The 21,080-nt window shown below is 34.8% G+C and overlaps 1 protein-coding gene across 2 annotated transcripts in view; it reads left to right on the top strand.

The window, feature by feature from the left end:
* The window catches only part of MED23 (mediator complex subunit 23), a 156,068-nt gene extending 143,802 nt beyond the window's left edge, over positions 1-12,266 (top strand). For both annotated transcript variants that reach the window (XM_089099507.1, XM_089099508.1), the window contains 3 exons: positions 1,279-1,397; positions 4,205-4,417; positions 8,998-12,266. In XM_089099507.1, the coding sequence (XP_088955633.1) occupies positions 1,279-1,397; positions 4,205-4,417; positions 8,998-9,160 (495 nt within the window). In that variant the 3' untranslated portion in view covers positions 9,161-12,266. The remainder of the gene's footprint in view (positions 1-1,278; positions 1,398-4,204; positions 4,418-8,997) is intronic.
* Positions 12,267-21,080: the final 8,814 nt, after the last annotated feature.

Below are 21,080 nucleotides of genomic sequence, written 5' to 3' on the forward strand. Positions count from 1 at the left end.
CAATTTTTAACCAATGTGCATCCTGATTTACAAGATGATGCAACACACGTATCTTTGGACAAGAGATATGGTATCATAATGTAATATGATATTACAAAACCAGTCAATTCCAAGGCCGTACCCAGAATTTTTTTTCGGAGGGGGTTCTACTAAAAAAGAAATTTTCGTGGGGGGTGAGGTTCTACACAAAAAAAAACTAAAAAAACGCATAAAAAATTTGTTTATATCCATTTTTGTTATGTTTGTACGTGTCAGAAAAACATTTCGGGGGGGGGGGGGTTCAAATCCATCTCCCCCCCCCCCTCTGGGTACGGCATTGGTTAATGCTATTAAAGTCTGTTTACGAAACTTCAAATACTGCTTGGTTTCTATTTGCTGTTTTATTTATTATGGCAGCTTATGAACCAAATCACTTGGTAGTTCGTGTTTGCTTTGGGAAGTTAGGCTACAGCTTCAAGGAAAAAGGAAGAATATTACCAGAAAATGTGTTCTTGCGCTGTTGCGATGAAAAAATTTGAGTAGTAAAGCCTGGAAATGATTTTTTAGAAATGTGTATTGTGAATATTTTTTTTAATTTGGGCTCATTCTGAGTTGGACTTATCCTATTGAGCCTATTCTGAAGCCTATATATGGTTCTATAATAAAAAGACAAAGGGGAACATGGTATGTCTTTTGTTCGATAGTGCTCTCTTTTTCTGCAAAGCTGGGATTGGTGCTCCCGAACTATACAAAGGACAAACAAACTGACTTTACTAAAATCTCGTCCAAAATAACAATATTTTTAGTTGAGTATCTTGCTAAGATTACTCTCAACAGTCAGAAAATTACTTAATAAAGCAATATATATATTTATATATATATATATATATATATATATATATATATATATATATATATATATATATATATATATATATATATATATATATATATATATATATATATATAATATATATATATATATATATATATATATATATATATATATATATATTTAGTCTCTTTTATTTTGTTTTGTCCAGTATTATGTATAGCTAGTGTGGTCTCAGAGCCTAGTTAGTTGAGTAATGACTCACATGCTAGTAAAATTATAATAATGACAGTTTTAGAAAACAGGGATCACAGTCAACTTTCTGAAATTGCAAAAAAAAGAAAGAAAAAAAACGTTATGAGAGACAGATAGTAGTTCAGAATAACATCTAGCAGTGAAAGAAACAAGAAAAATATGCTGCCCCTTTTTTCTATTCAGAAATACGAATTAATTTTTATTCTGGATAGGTATTCAACTGGAAGGAGGCACTGCACTATCATCATGATCCTCAGTGGGTGCAATTTTTAGCAATTTGTCATTCAGTATGGCACCACGCCACGCCTGGACAAATAGCTCTACTTCCGAGGTATGTTTCAAATTTACTGGTTCTATTTTATCGGGTTGCTTTTTAGAACTTAACTATAAACTTTAACTTTTTGTTTCGCATGCTGACCAATGGTTTGCGTTGCGCAGGTGCCGATTCCCTGATTCGATGCGTTCGGCCAGGAGTACATTAGGTGGTTGGGGCAAATCATCCGACGCTTCCCGTGTTTTTCCTCCAGATTTCTCCAGATACTCATTTAGAGCTGAGTGGACTCCGGCTGAGCTTACAGAGTCAGGCCATTGACCCCTGTCCCAAACCAAAAAACCAGCGACAGCAGGACTTGAACCCCTGACCTCAGGGTTTCAAGTCCGGAGCGCTAACCACTCGGTTAGGACGGCTCTAAAAAATTCAATTGCCGAATTCAGTATTACACCGCGCCATGCTTGGACAAATAGCTCTACTTCTGAGTTATGCTTCAAATTTACTGGATCTATTTTATCGGGTTGCTTTTTAGAACTTAGATCACTATCATGGTGGTTAAAAAAACAAAACAAACCACTAAATGATCAAAAAACTAAATCTCCCAAACAAAAATTGATAACTTAAAAGTAATTCATACAGATCAATAAATAGATAAATAAGGTATACGCTGAAAATAAACACTGCTTTTTAATCCGGTATCCATGTGCAAAAGTTGCAGGGTTTCTTCTATAAAGACAATAAGGTGTTAACATATCCTTCTTCTGTAAACTTTATGGCTGATCGATTGTGACTGACAGACGTTCTCTTACTCCAACTCGGTTACACATCGAATTTAAAACTTTCAAATTTTTCCATCTTTTGAGGATTGAATAAGCAAGTTGTTGGTTAGAAAAGTCGTATTGGATTACCATTAAAATGCACAATAATGGTTAGTCCCAGAAACGGCTTTCGAACTGTTTGCTTACAACTAGACTGACCAGCTGTTCCTTAATAGGATGATTTCTCTGGTGTCATATTCTACTTAATATCGGAGATTTAGCAAAGATTGGTGTATATATTTTGAAATGCTTATTGGCTGTTCATCCCTCAACGAGCAGTGGTCCAAAGCTAGATAGTCTGACGTTGACGTCAACTTTTGCTACCCTGTACGCCACTAGGCGTTGGAGGCACTAAGTCTAAGTTAATATATTTATTTAGTTTTATATATATTTGTTTTCACTCCAAATTTCGTCATATGAAACGAGTAATTGTAGAAAAAGCGAAGGTTTTGATCACGAACTTTCGTAGTTCCCTTTTTCAGTGAGAAACATTGGGGAGGGGGGGGGGGGTTTGCAGCAACCCTTTTGTGTCCTTTGGTCCTCTAATGGCCCCATAACAAGGACTTAAGATACTTTTTTTTTTAACCGGATCATGGGAAAGGTCCATCGGTATGCATTTAAGTACAATATGATATGGTCTTCCCCAAGGGCAAAAGCTCCAATTAATGCTAAGAACCTATTTTAAAGCTTAAGCTTTAAAGTGCATTTGGTACAGAGTTGGACATGTTACAAGTGTTGAAATCAAAACCAGATCGTTCATGGTAATGAGTGGCTAGTAAAGTGTGACTAATAAGTGGATAATGATTGATTAATGAGTGGTAATGAGTAACTAACGTACCCTCGTCACTAGTAATCAAAGCGCTTAGATAATGACAATTTAAAAAAATAATGGAATTGTATCAAAGAAATCTACTTTTTATGCTGATAACTAATATGTAAAACCGAATAAGTATTAAGTTACTTATTTAAAGTTATTAGCTTTGTAAGTTTGTGTAATTTTAGAAAAAGTAAAAAAAAAAAAAAAAAAAAAAAACAACGAAAAGGATATTCTTGATGGAAAGGATGAAAAGGGCCCTCTATATAAAAGAGGTTGAAAAGTTGTATTTTTCGTGGGAAGTAAGTCGTGGATGTGTTCATTTAATTTTTAGTTTTTGTTCTTTTTTTTCCTTTAGGTGGATCGTATTGACCCAATAAGCATAAAATATTGGAATTTTTCATTTTTTTACGGATGGACAATTTCAAGCCTCGTCCCCTTTTTAGTAATATTATATTCCCAAATATAACTGCATAGAGATTGGGAGGAGGTTGGAGGAACTTCTCGAGCCAAAATCCACCCTCTTAAAAATTTGAAAAATTAAGACATGAAAAGTCACTTTTCTGGCATTTCAAACACCCGACACTACCGAAAATATGAGCCAATAGACTGTATGCTTTCGTTCTTCTTGGATCACGGAATATGTTATTTTGTGCTCTCGTCTAATTGTTTGTTGTGGCGTTGTTGTGATAATTCATTTTTTAACTTAAGAATAATTTTTGTTTTTGGTGGTTCGTTTTACGGTTGAAAAGGGTCCTAGAACTAGTCCCAACAATTGCAGTGTCTTTGCTTTGTGTTTTTTTATGCTCCCAAAAATTTGCTGTATTTATCTATGGAAATACAATGCGGCCTTAGAAATTATGAAACCCCTCCCTGAAATAAATCCCTGCATATGTGTCTTATCGTAAGGCTTACGTTTTCTGACAAAAAAGCCATTACGGAATTGCCCATTTTTAGCCCTTCTTTAACGTTTCATTTCTCAGTTAGCGGTTTTCTATTTTTAGCAATGGTAGCAACCTCTAATGTTGCATGTTGACAAAATTCAATCTCATTTTGCACATTTTCTTGTGAAATTTATAAATGCGTAATTTAAATAATTAAAACAAGGTTATTATAATTATCATTTTGTATTTATTACTTTTCTGATTTTTTTTTGTGAATATCTTCATGTCTTGTCGTCCAAAGAAAAGGAAGTAGTGTTTTCCAAATGTTTGACAAGTCAAATTTTAATTTAGTTTTGTTGCTGAGAAGTTGAAACCCTTGATTAAAAAGGAAGAGCAGATTCTGTTTCTTTTTCATATGATTGGTCCAAGTCTACAGCGTCTCCATACAGAAAATGTTGGTGCCTTGGTTGGACTTACTTTAGAGCTATATGCCATTCTGGAGCAGGTGGATCGTTATTATGGAAACACCCCACTTAAGCACATGGATATGATCTGTGATTTATTTTATCCTTTTATTTGGTATGGTATAATATCAACGACCGGAGAAAGCATTTCTTCAAATTACTCAGGAGTGTCGAAAAAATTTCCGAAACTAGAGATGTTTCGAAAATAGTATATGCTTTAAGTAAATGTTAGTTGTTTAATTTTAAAATGACGTATCAAAAATGAGGTTTCCAAAATTATCCAAACTTTAACCCCTTTTGACACTGAGAAAAAAATTAACAAAATTTTCTCTTTCAAGAACGTAGATAATAATTTCAATTAATTTATTAATTACATAGGAAAGTCAAAAATTAAATTTAATCTACTCAGTCACTTCAACGTTAATTGAAAAATACTGCTTAAGCTCCAGAATGCAAAAGGCCAAACGGTAATTTAAACTGCTTTCTCACCATATTCATCACTTTATGCTGCTGTACTAAAGATCAGAAAGTCAGAGAAATGAGGTAAAGCCTAGTTTCACAAACCTCTCTTTTGAGTGTAGCGGCTTTAAGAAGGTAATTACTTTGGACCTTGATGCCCGTCTTAACGACTCATGAGATAACTCGTGTCTCCCCCCCCCTGCCCTCCAAAAAATATAAAAAAAGGAGATGAGAGTTTTTGCCTTATATCAGCTTGGCAATATTAGATGAAGATCTCAGTGCCACAAGAAGAGAAACTTTCCGAGGCGAGTAATTTGATTTTTTTTTTTTTTTTTTTTTACATTTTTAGGGATATAGTTTGTAATTTTTTATGGTATAGCACTTTATTAGTAAAACGACGTGGTTGCTTGGGCGATTCTTGGGGATTTATTCTACACCTCCTGCACTCAAGTAGAAACTCGTTCCTTGAGGTGGTACGGCCACCTACTTCGCTTCCCGCCAAGCACCCTTGCAAGGTTTATCACAGATTCAACCCCTCGGAAAATGGTTGGTGACGTCCAAGAGGAAGACGATGCACCAGGTGGGCTGATTTTATAAACCAACTGCTCCTCAGCTGGAACATAAACCTAAAGGAGGCCCCGTTACTAGCCTGGGGCAGGACCACCTGGTGAAGACTGATGGCGCTGTCAACTAGTTTCCTATACGCTGGCAACCCTGCTAAGTAAGAGGGTTAAGTCTAGTCATATTTTTTCTACGTAATAATAGGCCTTTTCCACGATAAGCCGGATTGTAAATTCTTAATAGTGGTCGTAAAATACACTGCTACAGTGACATTGCAGTTAACAAAAATGCTGTTCCACTGACGATAAGGATTGTGAATTCCCAATCTGGATTTTGAATTCGACATTAATTTAGGTTATAAATTTGGGCTTCAAAGCAGGCTTTTGGATCTTAGGCTTTGGTGGTTTATCAATGTTGCTATTTAACTATTCTCAATTTGAAACATCTATAAGCTGGTGCAATAGCTTCTTTGTTCCACTGACAATGCTGACAATTGTTTCAAGAATTGGGTTTCTCAGTGGAAAAGGCATAAGTCAAATAATTTGTATTTTCGTTTCTGAAAAAAAAAATCCTGCGAGAAGCATGAAAACTTTCCTTTTTTTCTTAGTTTCTTCTCAACATATGGTCGAATGTACATTGGACATATGGTCAACATGTGGTCGAAGTACAGATAATCCAAAAAGAAACTGTCTTGTGCGAAAAGTTTGAAATTAATAGAGGTGAAAATGTTCTTTGGCGTTTCACTGGCTCTCTTTATTTTTAAAAGTAATGCGTAGTTTTGAACCTGACTAACAATAAGGTTAAACTTTCTGTTTTGATTTTTTACTTGGAAGTTGAAATGCCATTTTCGGAACTAACATTAATGTATCTAGGCTTCTGCTTTAATTCTTGGTTAGTTTTAGGCTTCTGCTTCTGCAACGGTCTAAAATTATTTGAATAGCTCAGAATTGATATTGGAATATAGCCTAAGAAACTTACGAGCTTCTGCATGAGTAGGTTTAAAACCCTCTGCCAAATTTAAATACCTCTTATTGTTGAAAAGTACCCACAGAGGACAGCTGACTTCAAAACTTAGCATGTACCACTCAATGGTACTGCCTAGATAATCTATATATTCAGATGGATTATCCAAACCTACCATAGCTAACCACATGGAAAACTGCATACCCGTAACAGGAATAATCAATTCCTGAGTTAAGCTCTTTCTAAATTGGCTCCAAAAATGTCAATATTCTTGCAGATAGTTGAGCTTATTATTATTAAAGGCGAACCCTCAAAATTGAATCGAAACTTTGGTCGCAAAGGCCCATTAGCTCTACCTCCTGCCTTCCAAAAAAGGAAAATATAGCTGTAATAATCGCTGGGCTATTAGTGCTCCTATCAGGTGGAGTATTTGAGAGAGGACTTACTCATCTTTTTTTTTTCTTTGGAGAAAACTTTTTCTTGGTAGCGTCAAGGTGTCCATCGTTAGCTTCCCCCACACCGAAAAATCTACTAGCTTCAGACTGGCTTGAGTAGCCAGCTTTAGTCCCTCAAAATTAAGGGAAAGTCACCCAATACCCGCCATCCATTACTGGTAAGGGGTACTTGATTTTTTGGTACCGAAACTAGTTAGATTACTTCTTCCTCCACCTCAGACTGCTCCTCAAGGGATATTTTCTTACATCACAATTGGCGCGCAATATATCCCAGGGGACAAATCCCCCGGGCATGATTTTGGCTGTCATTACTGGCTTCAATTCATACAATCTTGGCAGTGCATTCTACAAAATACTCTGCCCCATGGATAAACGCAAGGATAAACGCTGACTAAATTAATAGTAGTTGACCCCTATTTTTGCCTACAACTCTTAGGGATACCACGAGAAGGTTGTCGTTACTGTCCCGTAGGTAACCTTAACACACTATTCTGAACTATCAATTTTTCAAATTTGAAAGTATTTTCAAGCGATTGTTTCAATAAAAGAGAATGGATATTCGGGTCTATTTTTTTGGCAAATAATTCTTAGTCACAAACCAAACAAAGAGTAGCCTATTTTGACTGAGGTTGTTTTAAAGACATGGTGTGTCATTTTCTGTCTCACTGATATTTTTTTAGCGCTCACTTTGAAATGCAGTGTTTGATTGATTGGGCACACTCATTTTCTCGTTTCTTATTTGGCCTTCAATAAGTTTTTAATTTTCCAAAATGTGTTATACGCACTTTTTCACTTCTATGAATAGTTGGCTCTCAGTATCACAGTTGTTTTTACTTATATTGGAGACCCCCACCCCCTACCCAAAAACGTCTCTTCCCAACAACTATTTTTTTCTTTCTGCTCTCCTGTAAATGGACGATGTCATGTATGCCGCCTTTTGAATCACCACTGGGGAACATACATCAATACGTCATTTGATCGAAAGTAGGCCTCTCTAAGCCAAGTGGAATTGTTGGGTTCCCAACAGTCAATTGCAAACTGAAAAATTTTGAGTGATTTGCCGTCACTGGAGCACCTAGCCCATAGTATTAGTCGTAGATGAGTCGCTAAAAAGGAAATATTTTTAGAAATGGAAATTTGATCTCCTAGATTTTAACGTAGAAGAAATAGTGGCATTACAATTCAGTCTTAGCTCACTATTTTCGGCCTAGAAACTCTTCTAGGCATATCTTTAAAATAATAATCCTAGCCTCATTTTGAAACTACGTATTAAGACATATATATTTCAGACATATATTCAATTTTTTTTGTTATTTAAGTCTCTTCTCTAAGTTGAATTGAATATCTTTAATTGAACTTTATTTAAGAAACAATACAGCATTTCATCGTTTTAAAAAGTAGCCGCCCAAGAAACAAAGCTCCAGAGACGGACGGCTAAAACAGTCAATATCTATAAATTATAACTAATAGCTTATTAAAAAATAAAAAAATACACCCCTCGTCAAGCAAAAAAAGAACGCTCACAAAAATTATGTGTGGTCAAAATAGAATCAAATTTCATTGCAAAAGTATTTTATGAAAACTGATATAGACATGCGGCACCAAGTTGGCTCTATAATAAACAACAAGTAAAACAACAGGGAATTTTTTTTATATATATAAGACAGTGGAACGTAACTTTAAATGAATATTTTGACCCTATATCCAAGGGCCGTCCTCAGCAAAACAGATGAAGAAAAAACGAATATAAAAGAACTCACATTAAAATTCAATCATAAAACTAGAATATTTTCAAAACAACCCTAGCATCATTACTTCACTGAAGTTCAACCAGGACTGGTACATCAAGCGAAGTGAAAAAAGTCAAGTTCATTCAAATGGAATAAAAAACGTTTACAGACAAACTCTTAAAGCTAATCTTCCCTTTTTAGCAGCCAGCCTAGAAAGTCTATCCGTAACAGGTTGAGTGGAAATGTTTGCTGGTTTTTTAATATAATTAGTTTAATCATTTTAATTAAAATCATGTATAAGGCATTAAGTGAAATTTCCCTATTGTTCTACTTGTTGTTTATGATGGAAAGGCAGTGTGGTCTTCGTCCCTATTTAGGTTGGCTCTAAGATCGAATTGGCCGGTTAGAACGGTTGCCGTATTGCATTAAGATGCTTATTTGAATTAATTAGGCCTGTTGAATCTTTTCCTATGTGTATTCCCCTGATTTTCCTTAACCAATTGTATAATTAGATACCACATCAAGTACATGTTTACTGGAGATCAGGTGAAAACCAGCATCGAGCCGATGATTAAGAAAATGCGACCCGTACTAAGAGCTCGCCTGCGTTATATAACACATTTAAGTGTGGAGGAAATTAGACATTCAAACCCCCCAACGGCTTTAAATTCTTAGTTTTTATTTTTAATCTCTTCTTTTATTACGCTATAAAGTGCATTTCCATACATAGGACTCATAGGAGTGTTATTTTGAGAGATTCATGCTTAAATTATCCAACCCACAAAATATTTAGCTCACAGAGCCAGGGGCGTCGGTGGGAGGGGGGGTCAGTTGCCCCCAATAATGGGGAGAACAAAATTATTAAATATCCCATGCCCCTTGACCATCCGGATATGAACCCCTCTTGCCCCACCCCCCACCCCTCCCCCAGTAAAAATGTTGGAGGTTCCCCCCTGCACACAGCCCTCTTATTCCACAACCCTTTCGCTGCAAATCTGGTTTTGAGCTAACGGCTTTTAAAATATTAAGGATTTATGGCGTGGAAGAAACCAGGGATGTAGACGGAGTGAATTTATGGGCACTTCTTATTAAAATTATTAAATAATTGTTTTATAATTATTCTCCCCCCCCCCCAAAAAAAAAAAAATCTGATTACGTTCCTGAACAAAACCAAAATGAAGTATCTTACTGTTATGACCTAAGAACGTTACCTCTGTATGATTGACTGGAGTAATGCGTTTTGATTCTTGAAAAAGCTAGCGTTGATTGCTAATTGCCTTTTTGTAATTCATTTAAGGTTATGATAAGTCAAACAGAGGCTATCTGATTACTTCACAAACCAATCGGTTTAGGGTGAGCAATAACCATTGCCGTATCCAGGGGGTGTGTTGCTTGGTTTGAGCCCCCGCCCCACACCATCGAATTTTTTGTCCAACTCGTAAAAAAGTAACGAAAATGCATATAACCAAATTTCAATACATTTTATAAAGTTTTTGTACCCCCCCCTCCCCCCCCCCCCCGAAGAAAAATCTTGGGTACCACCTTGGCAATAACCATAGATATAAATTTCATTCAAAATAGTCAAAAATGTAGTGAATACAATATGAAATGGGATAACTTACAATTCGAAACGTACAAATACAAAACCTATAAGACTCCTACCGACTGTTTGATCACTAAGCTTAATTTTATTTAGGAATGTAGCGCACTTTTTATCTTATATTTACTTTAGTTCGTTATATAAATTCCCTTTTTTATTCCTATATTTTAATGTAAGCTGCAATTTACAATGCTTGAGGTAAAGTACCTGTTTGCTTTTCATCTGTACTATTTTTGATGTGTTACCTATCACAAGACAATTTTTTTCTGTGCAGCATTTCTCAGCAAAATTCTCAAGTTTTGTAGTTTTATGAGAGTTTTGATAGATGGTTTGTCAATGAATGCTACCTTGGGCCAATTGAAAATTAAATGGTGATCAAGTTTATCTGAAAAGACATATGTTTATATAAATATATAACGATTTTATATTAAATTGAATATATGTGTATATAACATAAAATTTGTGTAATTTATATGATATAAATACACGATATATTATGTATGAATATAATATGTTGTATGAAAAGTCTCCAGTACATAATCTTAACTACAAGTTAAAATAACGTTATCTGAAGTCAATATCCCGTTTTTACCTATCAGTACGTGGTACATTAGCTTGTACCAGATATGGCTCGAAAACAGTTTCTATTTAAATAACGGAATACCTTCTAGCCCAACTTTCTTGATTCGAAGTTTAAACGGGTTGGATACCTTTTATGAGACTGCGTCCAATTGTAACCCTAGGCACAGAGTGATTCCAATTTGTGCTATTTAACTTTGAGGTAGTTAAAGGTTATAACCTAGTTATATGAGTTTAGATTCTACCTGGAAAGCAAGGCCGCATCCAGGGTTGGGGGTTCGGGGGTTTGGACCCCCCCCCGCCCAAAAAAATAAAAATATTTGTTCGACTCTTAAACGTAACACAAATGCATATAAACAATTTTTTGTGTTTTTTTAAGTTTTTTTGTATCCTCCCCCTCCGAAAAAATACCCCGCCCTAGAATGAGAATCATGGATATGCTCTTGCTGGAAAGAATTCATTTTTTAAGACTCATTGGAGAATTTAACCCTTCCAGAAAAAGCACGAAGAGTTATTCAGATTTGTATAAAACTATAAAGCAAATGGTTACGGAAGTAACGTAATTTATTACTTGAAGATAGGAGCAGATGTGTAGTACTTTACCGAAATCCTTGAAGAGTGAAAGGAATCGTATGAGGATTCTTCAGTTTTTAATTTAACTTAACCCAATAATGTTGGTAGGATTCTTAAATTTTGCGAAAGGAAAACTTAATTGAAATATAACAAAAAGCGATAAAGAAGAAAAATAATATAATAAAATCATTAAAATAAGGTGATAACAATTCATTAATAAAGATAAGGTGATAAAGAAGACATTACAAATGTTGGGTCTGACTGTTAGAAATGACTGAGCGAAACCGCCAAACTTGGAAAAACTTAATAATTGCGGTATATACGATTTTGGATGGAATGGAACAGCTTTTGAATTAAGACTAACAGTCATCTATATACAACCTTGGTCAATTACTAAGATGTGAGCAAGGTGGCAAGTGAGAGGTTCCCCTGGCAGGCCTTGACTGTATTTCTCAGGCCACCATATATTGACGCAGTCTTATATTTGGTTGCAGAACTATATAGCTACCTAAAGATGAACAACCACTATTTAGGGTCGTTAAAACTATAAGTGTTAATTACCAAAGTCTGTAACTGGAACACAATCTTAATAAAAATGATAATAGAGTTATTGTTATTTTGCTATAATAATAATTTTGAAAAAAACAGGATGAGAGGTATGGATGAAGGAATTGGAGTAATTGAATTTAAAGAATATCTCTTGACTTTCGAATTTATTTCCTTTCGACATTCTGGGACGTCCTTTCAGCCTTTCGGGAAAATCCTATGCATCTTTTCCTAACTTTGTTTATAATAGTGAGTTTCCCTTCTTAGTTGAGGTGAGACAGTATCCTTGTTTTTCAGTGCTAAATAAATGGTGATTTTGTCAAATATTACGTTTTTTTTACATTACACCAAATTTTGTTGTTTATACTTTTCAAATTATGCTTGAGGACCTATATGTTTCTTTTGAATGAAAACTAGGTTTTAGTAATTGCTTTTAATAATAGGCTAAAAAGAAGGATTGGCACTTATCAGTGGTTGGTACCGATCACTGTATATATAATTAGCAGTAAGTTTACCGCAGATGATTTCTGGCTCCATTCTCGGTGCGAACAAAAAGCTCCTCACACTTCTTCATGCATTAGCAGGTTAGTGTGTATACGTCAATCAATGAGAAATGGTTCGAAATTGTATTATTCGTAATTGTGAAAGCAGAAAAAAACTTGGTGAGCCAGCCAAGTGGTTTGCAACTGTCCCATCTCACAGGTATGACTTAATTTATAGACAAATTATGACTTAGGCTAATATATTATTTATATACTGTGGACTTAACTGATTGGCCTGTGTAGGATTTCTAAAAAAAAGGGGGCGGGGGGTTGATGAAATTTGTGAAAATAAGGATTTTTTTTTCTACTAATAACTGGTGGAATTGATGCGATGGTTTCAGGGGCGGATCCAGGATTTTTTTTTAGGGGGGGGGCGTAAATTAGGTTGATCCGATAAACTTACGTTAGGAGTGAGTTTAATTAATGCAAACTTGCGTTAATTAGGTAAATTAAACTACTTTATACTACGTTAGGGGGGGGCCCCTCTGGATGTTTTTTTTTTCACGTCGTGATATTTATTTTCTAAGATTGTAGTTCCTGTGTGACTTGAAAAAGGCTAATTACCTGTTTTGGCGGAGAGCTAAGATAAGAGCTAGTTTCGTTTTCAATCAATGTTTTCGAATAAAATGGGTAGACCTTCCCTGAGCTTTAAAGAATAAACACCTCTGTTTGAAAATCTTAGCACTTTGTGAATTTAGTTAGCGATTAATTTAAAAAACTTTTTCCACAAAATAAGTTTTTCAAAGAAAAGTAAAGAACTCCATTAAACAAAAAATGAGCAAAAAGAAAATCAAATAATCTACCAAGGGTGAAACTACCACAAATCAGCATCGATAAATAAACAAAACCTGAAACAAACAGATATTACAATAATTTACGAAGTCAAACTAAAAAAAAACAGCAATTAAAATAAGTTGGGAGCAAAACCCCTATGCCTTCCCAAGTCAAGAACAAAATTTGCACTTTACTGAAAAAATATAAATGTTTTTACTTTTATAACTTTAATAAATCAAATAATATAAACATTGTGATTACTAAATATCAGTATATGTATATTAAACTGACAATGCACATTTTGTAGAGGCCCTGTGGCCTATTTGTTTTGCATTATATTATTATTTGTATATTATTATTATTATTTGTATTTTTAAAATTTGTATTCATAAAAATTAATAAATAATGCATTGTGCCAACATCGTTCTTATATGCCCACAATGCATAACTTAAAACCGTTGCTCTGAGAGTTGTGGGGGAGTTTACTGCTCTTTATTTATTCCCCGTTTCTTGCCTTGTTCTCGAGGGTCCCCGTTCTATATTCACCTAGGCAGCGTAATCGTGCTGCCTATGATTTATGAAGCAACTTTCTGTATAAACCTTATATGCCCCAGGAGCATAAATTACAACCCTTGCATTGAGGGCTCTGAGGGGGTTATCATCCTAAAAGACCTAATTTCCAGAACGTTACGTTGAACAAAATGGATATCTCAAAATGTTGATTGGATCTGTTTGGACAGATGATGGGCGTGAGAGGGGCGTTTGTTACTCTCCATTCGCTTTCTAATATTAAAAAAGGCACTAGCCCTTTCAATTTCCATTTGAATGAGACCTTTTGAAGTTTTTACGACAACGCTTTCAATAAAAACATCATATGCCCCAGGGCATAACTTACAACCCTTGCCCCGAGGGCTGTGGGGGGAGGGGTTGTCATCCTTAGAGACCTAATTTCCAAAACTTTCAACTACATTGAATAAAATGGCTATCTAAAAATTTTGATTGGATGTGTTTGGGGAAAAGGTGGGTGTGAGACGGGGGTTAGTTGCCGTCAAATCACCTTCGAATATTAAAAAGGGTACTATCCCTTTGAATTTCAAATCGAATGAGGCCTTTTTCAAGTTTGTACTACAAAGATTTCAATAAAAACCTTATATGCCCCCAGGGCATAAGTTACAATCCTTGCCCTGAGGGTTGTGGGGGAGTGTCCTCCTCAAAAATATATTTTCTATTGGGAAATCAACTACGCCGAAAAAATTGGCTATCTCAAAATTTTTATTGGATGTGTTTTGAGGAATGATGGGCGTGGGGGGGGGCTAGTGGCCCTCCAATCCCTTTCGAATAATAAAAATTGCACTAGCCCTTCGAATTTCCAGTCGCATGAGCCTTTTTTGAAGCTTCTACGACAACGCCTTCTATAAAAACCTTATATGCCCCCAGGGCATAACTTAAAACCCTTGCCCTGAGGGTAGTGGGGAGTGTCCTCCTCAAAAACATATTTTATATGTGGAAATCAACTACGCTGAACAAAATGGCTATCGCAAAATTTTTAGTGGATGTGTTTGGGGGAATGATGGGCGTGGGGAGGGGCTAGTTTCCCACCAATCACTTTTGAATATTAAAAAGGACACTAGCCCTTTGAATTTCCAATCGAATGAGTTTTTTTTTGAAGTTTCTACAACAACGCCTTATATAAAAAGCTTATATGCCCCCACGGCATAACTTAAAACCCTTGCACTGAGGGTTGTGGGGGAGTGTCCTTCTCAAAAACATATTTTCTACCTGGAAACCAACTACGCTGATCAAAATGGCTATCTCAAAATTTTGATAGGATGTGTTTGGGGGAATGATGGGCGAGGGGGGGGGGGCTAGTTGCCCCCCAATCCCTTTCGACAATTAAAAAGGGCACTGGCCCTTCAAATTTCCAATCGAATTAGCCTGTTTAGAAGTTTCTACGACAACGCCTTCTATAAAACCTTATATGCCCCCAGGGCATAACTTAGAACCTTTGCCCTGAGGGTCGTGGGGGAGTGTCCTCCTCAAAAACACATTTTCTATCTGGAAATCAACTACGCTGAACAAAATGGCTATCTCGAAATTTTGATTGGATGTGTTTGAGGGAATGATGGGCGTGGGGGGGGGGCTAGTCACCCTCCAATCACTTTCGCCTATTAAAAAGGGCACTAGCCACCCAAATTTCCAATTTAATGAGCCCTTTTCGAAGTTTCTACGACAACTCCTTCGATATGAAGTGCCTGTCGAAGAAAAAAAAAACACACTGTGGCCCCATGTGTAATAGGCACGCGCGCTGCCTATTATAAGGGTTCCTGATTGAGACCAATTTTAGGACTTGGGTTCTAACTATTGGTTGCTGTGGTAAAAGTTACCACAATAGCCCTATCCAAGAAAATACCAAACCACTAACTTAACTAAAATATCCTTTCCTTTTTTATTCTTTAATAATAATTTCTGATCGTTTTGAGTTTGAGTTATTGTAGGCTTCTATTTCTACTGATCTTAAGTTTAATATGACCTTTACTTTTCTTAAAAAAAAGATTTCTTTTTCGTAAAGTTTTCGTAGTATATATATGTATATATATTATAAATTAATTTTTCCTCGTTTTCTTCCTTTCTTCGCGTTTTTTGGTTTATATATATATTATATATATATATATTATATGTATATGTATATATATATGTATATATATATGTATATATATATTATATATATATTTATATATATATATATATATATATATATATATATATATATATATATATATATATATATATATATATATATATATATATATATATATATATATATATATATATATATATATATATATATATATATATATATATATATATATATATATATATAATATAATACTATATATATATATATATATATATATATATATATATATATATATCTATATATATATATATATATATATATATATATATATATATATATATATATATATATATATATATATATATATATATATATATATATATATCTCTACTACTACTACTACTACTCTCTCTCTCTCTCTCTCTCTCTCTCTCTCTCTCTCTCTCTCTCTCTCTCTCTCTCTCTCTCTCTCTCTCTCTCTCTCTCTCTCTCTCTCTCTCTCTCTCTCTCTCTCTCTCTCTCTCTCTCTCTCTCTCTCTCTCTCTCTCTCTCTCTCTCTCTCTCTCTCTCTCTCTCTCTCTCTCTCACTATGTGTATGTATGTATATCGACGCGTACAAATTATATTATATAAAATATATATAAAAAATATTTTAGGTTAGTGCCACATTTTTGTCAATGCTGCCCCGTTGAACCATGAAAATAAATAAGCATATCTAACTAGTTAAGTTTGACAATGGTTTCTGTCCGTTAAAATGGAAGCCAATCTGGCAACCTGGTAAATTGAAAATTAATAAATGTAATGAAGCAAGAATTTGTGAATATAGAGTTGAGTTTAAAGAGGGATAAACTGAACTGGTATCGCATTTAGTTGAAAGGGGGAATCTTGCACCAAAATTAACGATTTTTATATTCGCTTTCAATTCAATTTATTTCTCTGAAATATTTGCCTCCTTATAACTGTCTGTCACTCAAATCAGCATGGTTATCGGATTAAAATGTATAGAACACTAAATCTTGTTGCTAATATTCGGATTTATCTTATATTTCGCAGACTTTCAACTTGAACACAAGGATTTTAGTTTGATTTTTTTAATTGAAGGTAAATGATTGATTTGCTAATGAAAATATTGCCTGATGTTTCATGTTTTTCTCTTGCACAGCTGAAAATGGTCTATAACCTCTTTTTTCTTTTTCTTTTTGTATTATTGTCCAAGAAAAGGGTGTCGTCAGTTAAAATCGTTCCTACTGTCTCTTTATCGCGAGTACTATGTCTGGAAGAGCTTCAAAATGCTTAAATATTGAATTCATTGGTTTTGTATCTGAAAATAGTTGACGTTTTCTTTACTTCAAACAAGTAAATAGAAAATATTATGCGCCAAGTAGGCTGTTATTTAATTTTTTGTTTCCAATCAATTGATATTCAATTAAATATAATTGGGACTTAAATCGTTTTATCTCTCTTCTGGCCAGTTTCTTAGAACTGACAAGCTTCTGGCTTAATTATGTGTATCTTTATTTATATACCCCGCTTATATGTGAATTTATTTATTTATATGATTGATGCTCATATAATGATCATGCTGTGATTAATATGAAGGTTAGACAGAGTGTACAGATGGTATTTGAAAATACATTGCCTAAGAATGGGAAATCCATACAGCTATTGTCTATGTTTTATTAATTTTAAACATAGCAAAAATAAAGGGCGCTTTCAAACACGCAGCCTGTTTACAAGAAACAAGCGCTGCCATCTATATTGTGTATAGCCAGGATACAATTCATAACACTATCCTTTTACCAGGATCGAAATTATCAATAGGCCATTAGCATTATACGTATTTTTGTATTTTACAACAGGTTTTCTCATTATTCAAAGTAAAAAAGAAAATATTATAATTGAATTGCACAATAGTATTCAATAGTATAAGATCAAGTGCTTGAAATGTATTCAAGATTTCCTGCATGCCCTCCGGTGATTCTTAGCATCGTAGAAAACAAAACCATCTTTGCCAAAATCTATCATCGCATAGAAGCAGGCACATACGCAGAAATTTGTTTCGGGGGGGGGGGGCAAATCTTTAAAATCCCTTATTCTGTGAGAAGTACCAGAAAACTATGGGAAAATAAAAAAAAAAAATCATGAAATTTTAGGGGCCCAGGCCCGGAGGCCCCCCCCTGCGTACACGTCAGCATAGAAGTTATATAGGAAAAGCTAACAGTGAGGCTTCAGGTCTGCAACGCCAGGCTCAAAAGCACGCGCGACAGTTACTCAGACACGTAGCTAAATTTTTCCGCCCCCAGAAACAGTGCTGGTTCCCCCCTCTCCATTTAGTAAAGATATGTTGAAAAAATTGTTGTCTTTTATCAGTGTATTTTGGATAAGATGCGTTTAATAAAATTTGTTATGTATTTTTTAAAGATATATATTTGCCGTTTTGCGGCTATGTATTAAATTTCCGTTTTAATAGAATTTTTGAGTTTCAGGGGGACTTCTATTTTTATTTATCCTTGTTATATATTTGTTATATGTCTTTTCAGAAATTTAAAAGTAGAGGGGGTTTGCTGCTCCCGTAGTATATCTTTTTTTTATCATACAATCATAGGTGCATTACATTATATTACACCCTCGATAATTTAAGTAAGTAAAAAATAACTCAGTTTGGCACCCCCTCAGAAGCTGTGCCAAGGGACAGTTATACTCCTCCTTGCCCCCACTAGCTACGTCACTGGAGTTACTACGAGAAAAAAAGTTAGCAAATACTGCGTTTATCCTATTCCTCTTTGATCAAGCAGGCAGTGATAATTCTCCTGGTCCTTTCTTGTGTCAGTACTGTTAACTATTACTATAGTGCAAACCTAACCATGAAACCTTTACCTCGTAATTCCTGACTTACAAAACCAAATTAATTTTTTATTATAACGGAAATATTCAGCTCCTTTATCTATAAAGCTTTTTCATATTTTAACTAATAAAACCAGTAATATGGGTTAATAATTTGAAAAATTGTTTCGAACATTATGACTGAAAAGCCTTCAAATCTAGCATTATATGTTTTTTTTTCTGTTTTTTTTTTTGGGGTGTAAACAAAATAATTTTTAGAAATCTGTTTGTTTTTTAATTATCTGAGCTTATTTTCACTAAAAGAAAACATTCACACTTTTTAAATTTACGTAGTCGCTGTATCCTTCCTGCACTCGTGCGAATTTTTTCTGGTAACTGATCATTTATTGGTGGAATAATAGATCTGAGTCTTAGGGGAGGAGTAGTAGACCCATTATTCCGTGGAACACAAACGAAAATATTATATTTTTGCGAATACCAATTTTTACATTTTTGCAACAAGTCGGACTTTTAGATACAGATCTGAATTTTTTTTTCTGGGAAGCGGGAGTGGGTCGATAGCATAAAGGAAATGCATTTTGGGCCAATACTTGTTCTAGGTGGTCCTTGAGATTTATCTCAGGTGGAGCCTCTTCTTTCCCCTTCGTTTTCAGGTATGATTATGAATTCAATGGTAAAATGTGCTGACATTCTAACAAAAGTAAAGACCCACTGATAGAGCTTGGCACATGGCCAGCAAGCAGTTAAATTTGGCATATATATGGCACGTACACCTTGTAAAGAAATTTCTACTTTCAGGGGGGGGAGGGCATTAAAAGTCTTATTCTTGAGGGAATCCGATCAGTTTATAGAGTAGAGGGAGTTCTAATCAAGGAAGTGGTAGCTTTCAAGGAATTGAATAAATTTTCCTAGCCTTTTTTTACATTTCAGAAAGTCTAACACCTTTCCCCTCAGATGTCTGAACTCCACTGAAGATCTTTCAGTAGCCTAATAAACTGTTTTTTCTATGAGTTTTACAGGTGGGAGTGGCTTTTGCCACGAGCGGGGGAAGTGACCACCACTCAGGCTATTTTTAACTGGCAGTTTTGCCTTTTTATAGACCGGAGCTGCCCGCTTTTTTATCCTTCTGTCTTCCTTTTTTATGTTAGTCTAAAGTACCTACTTGTTTCTTTGAAAAACAATCAAAACCATTTATAAGCTCTCCATTTAGTAAAGATACGTTGAAAAAATTGTCGTGTCTTTTATCAGGGTATTTTTGATAAGATGCGTTTAATAAAATTTGTTATGTATTTTTTAAAGATATATATTTGCCATTTTGCGACTATGTATTAAATTTCCGTTTTCATAGAATTTTTGCGTTTCAGGGGGACTTCTATTTTTATTTATTCTTGTTATATATTTGTTATATGTCTTTTCAGAAATTTAAGAGTAGAGGGGGTTTGCTGCTCTCGTAGTATATCTTTTTTTTTTATCATACAATCATAGGTGCATTTTTTTTATATTCTTTGGAGAGGAGATGGAGGCCGTCTTGGCACACAGGCGAGGCGGGATTCGCTTCGTATTCACCTCTAAATTGGATTTTTTTTTATTTTCCTATATTTTCTTTTTTAATTCGCATATTTTGAGGGACTTTGATGAAATCAAAGCCCTACTAACACCCATCACCCTCGCGCGAGAAAATTCTTTGTATTGGCAAGAGCGCATCATATTGAGTTTAGCCCGATTCCACAGAATCAAAAATGAATAGTTGTAGATTGTTTGGAACCCTTGAAACGTTTTAAGTGGCGGCTCATCCTTCAAAGAGTTGTTGGGGGTGGGTTCACCCTCTGATTCACCCTGTGAAGTTTTTTTTTAAATTGTCCATTCTTTTTTTGTATGGGGGGGGGGGAATTATTGTTGTCTGTTTTATTAATATCAAGCTGTTTTCTTAGAAATAACTGACCGATATGTGTTTTTAATTGAAATGTAAACCAAACAGAAATATGAACTGATTTATGCAAAATATGCAAAAATAATTTCATTAAGCAAAAATGTATTATAAAACATAGTGAGGTCGAGCCAATCTGCGTATTTCAAGGAAGAAAGTATTCCTATGGGGTGTTCTTATTAAAAAAAACAAATATTGAGGTTATCTTAAAAGTCGTCTGTATTAAGATATAGTAATTTTAGTTCTTTTTATATTTTATTTTCTTTACTATTTGTCCTTAGCTGTGTCATATTCTATGTTGTATATTATGCTACATCCCTTCAATTATTTTGTTTGTAACGCTCTTAATAAAGAGCGTTGCGTCTCTTTATGGGTTTTTACCCTGGCTTCATACTATAGGACGGATGGTCGTAGAAACTTCAGGGAGGGCTTGTTCGATCGCAAATTAACGATTTTAGTGCTCATTTGGAGTGATAAAATTGACCGTGGGTAACTTAGCACCCCTTTAAGGCCCGTGTGCTCCTGTATCGGCTGTACCCCCTGTGGGATCGCATCAAGATTCCAAGATACCT

This window comes from Artemia sp. Qi Xiang Cuo, chromosome 13, assembly GCF_049724085.1.
Source record: "Artemia sp. Qi Xiang Cuo chromosome 13, ASM4972408v1, whole genome shotgun sequence".
Taxonomy (NCBI): Eukaryota; Metazoa; Arthropoda; class Branchiopoda; order Anostraca; family Artemiidae; genus Artemia; species Artemia sp. Qi Xiang Cuo.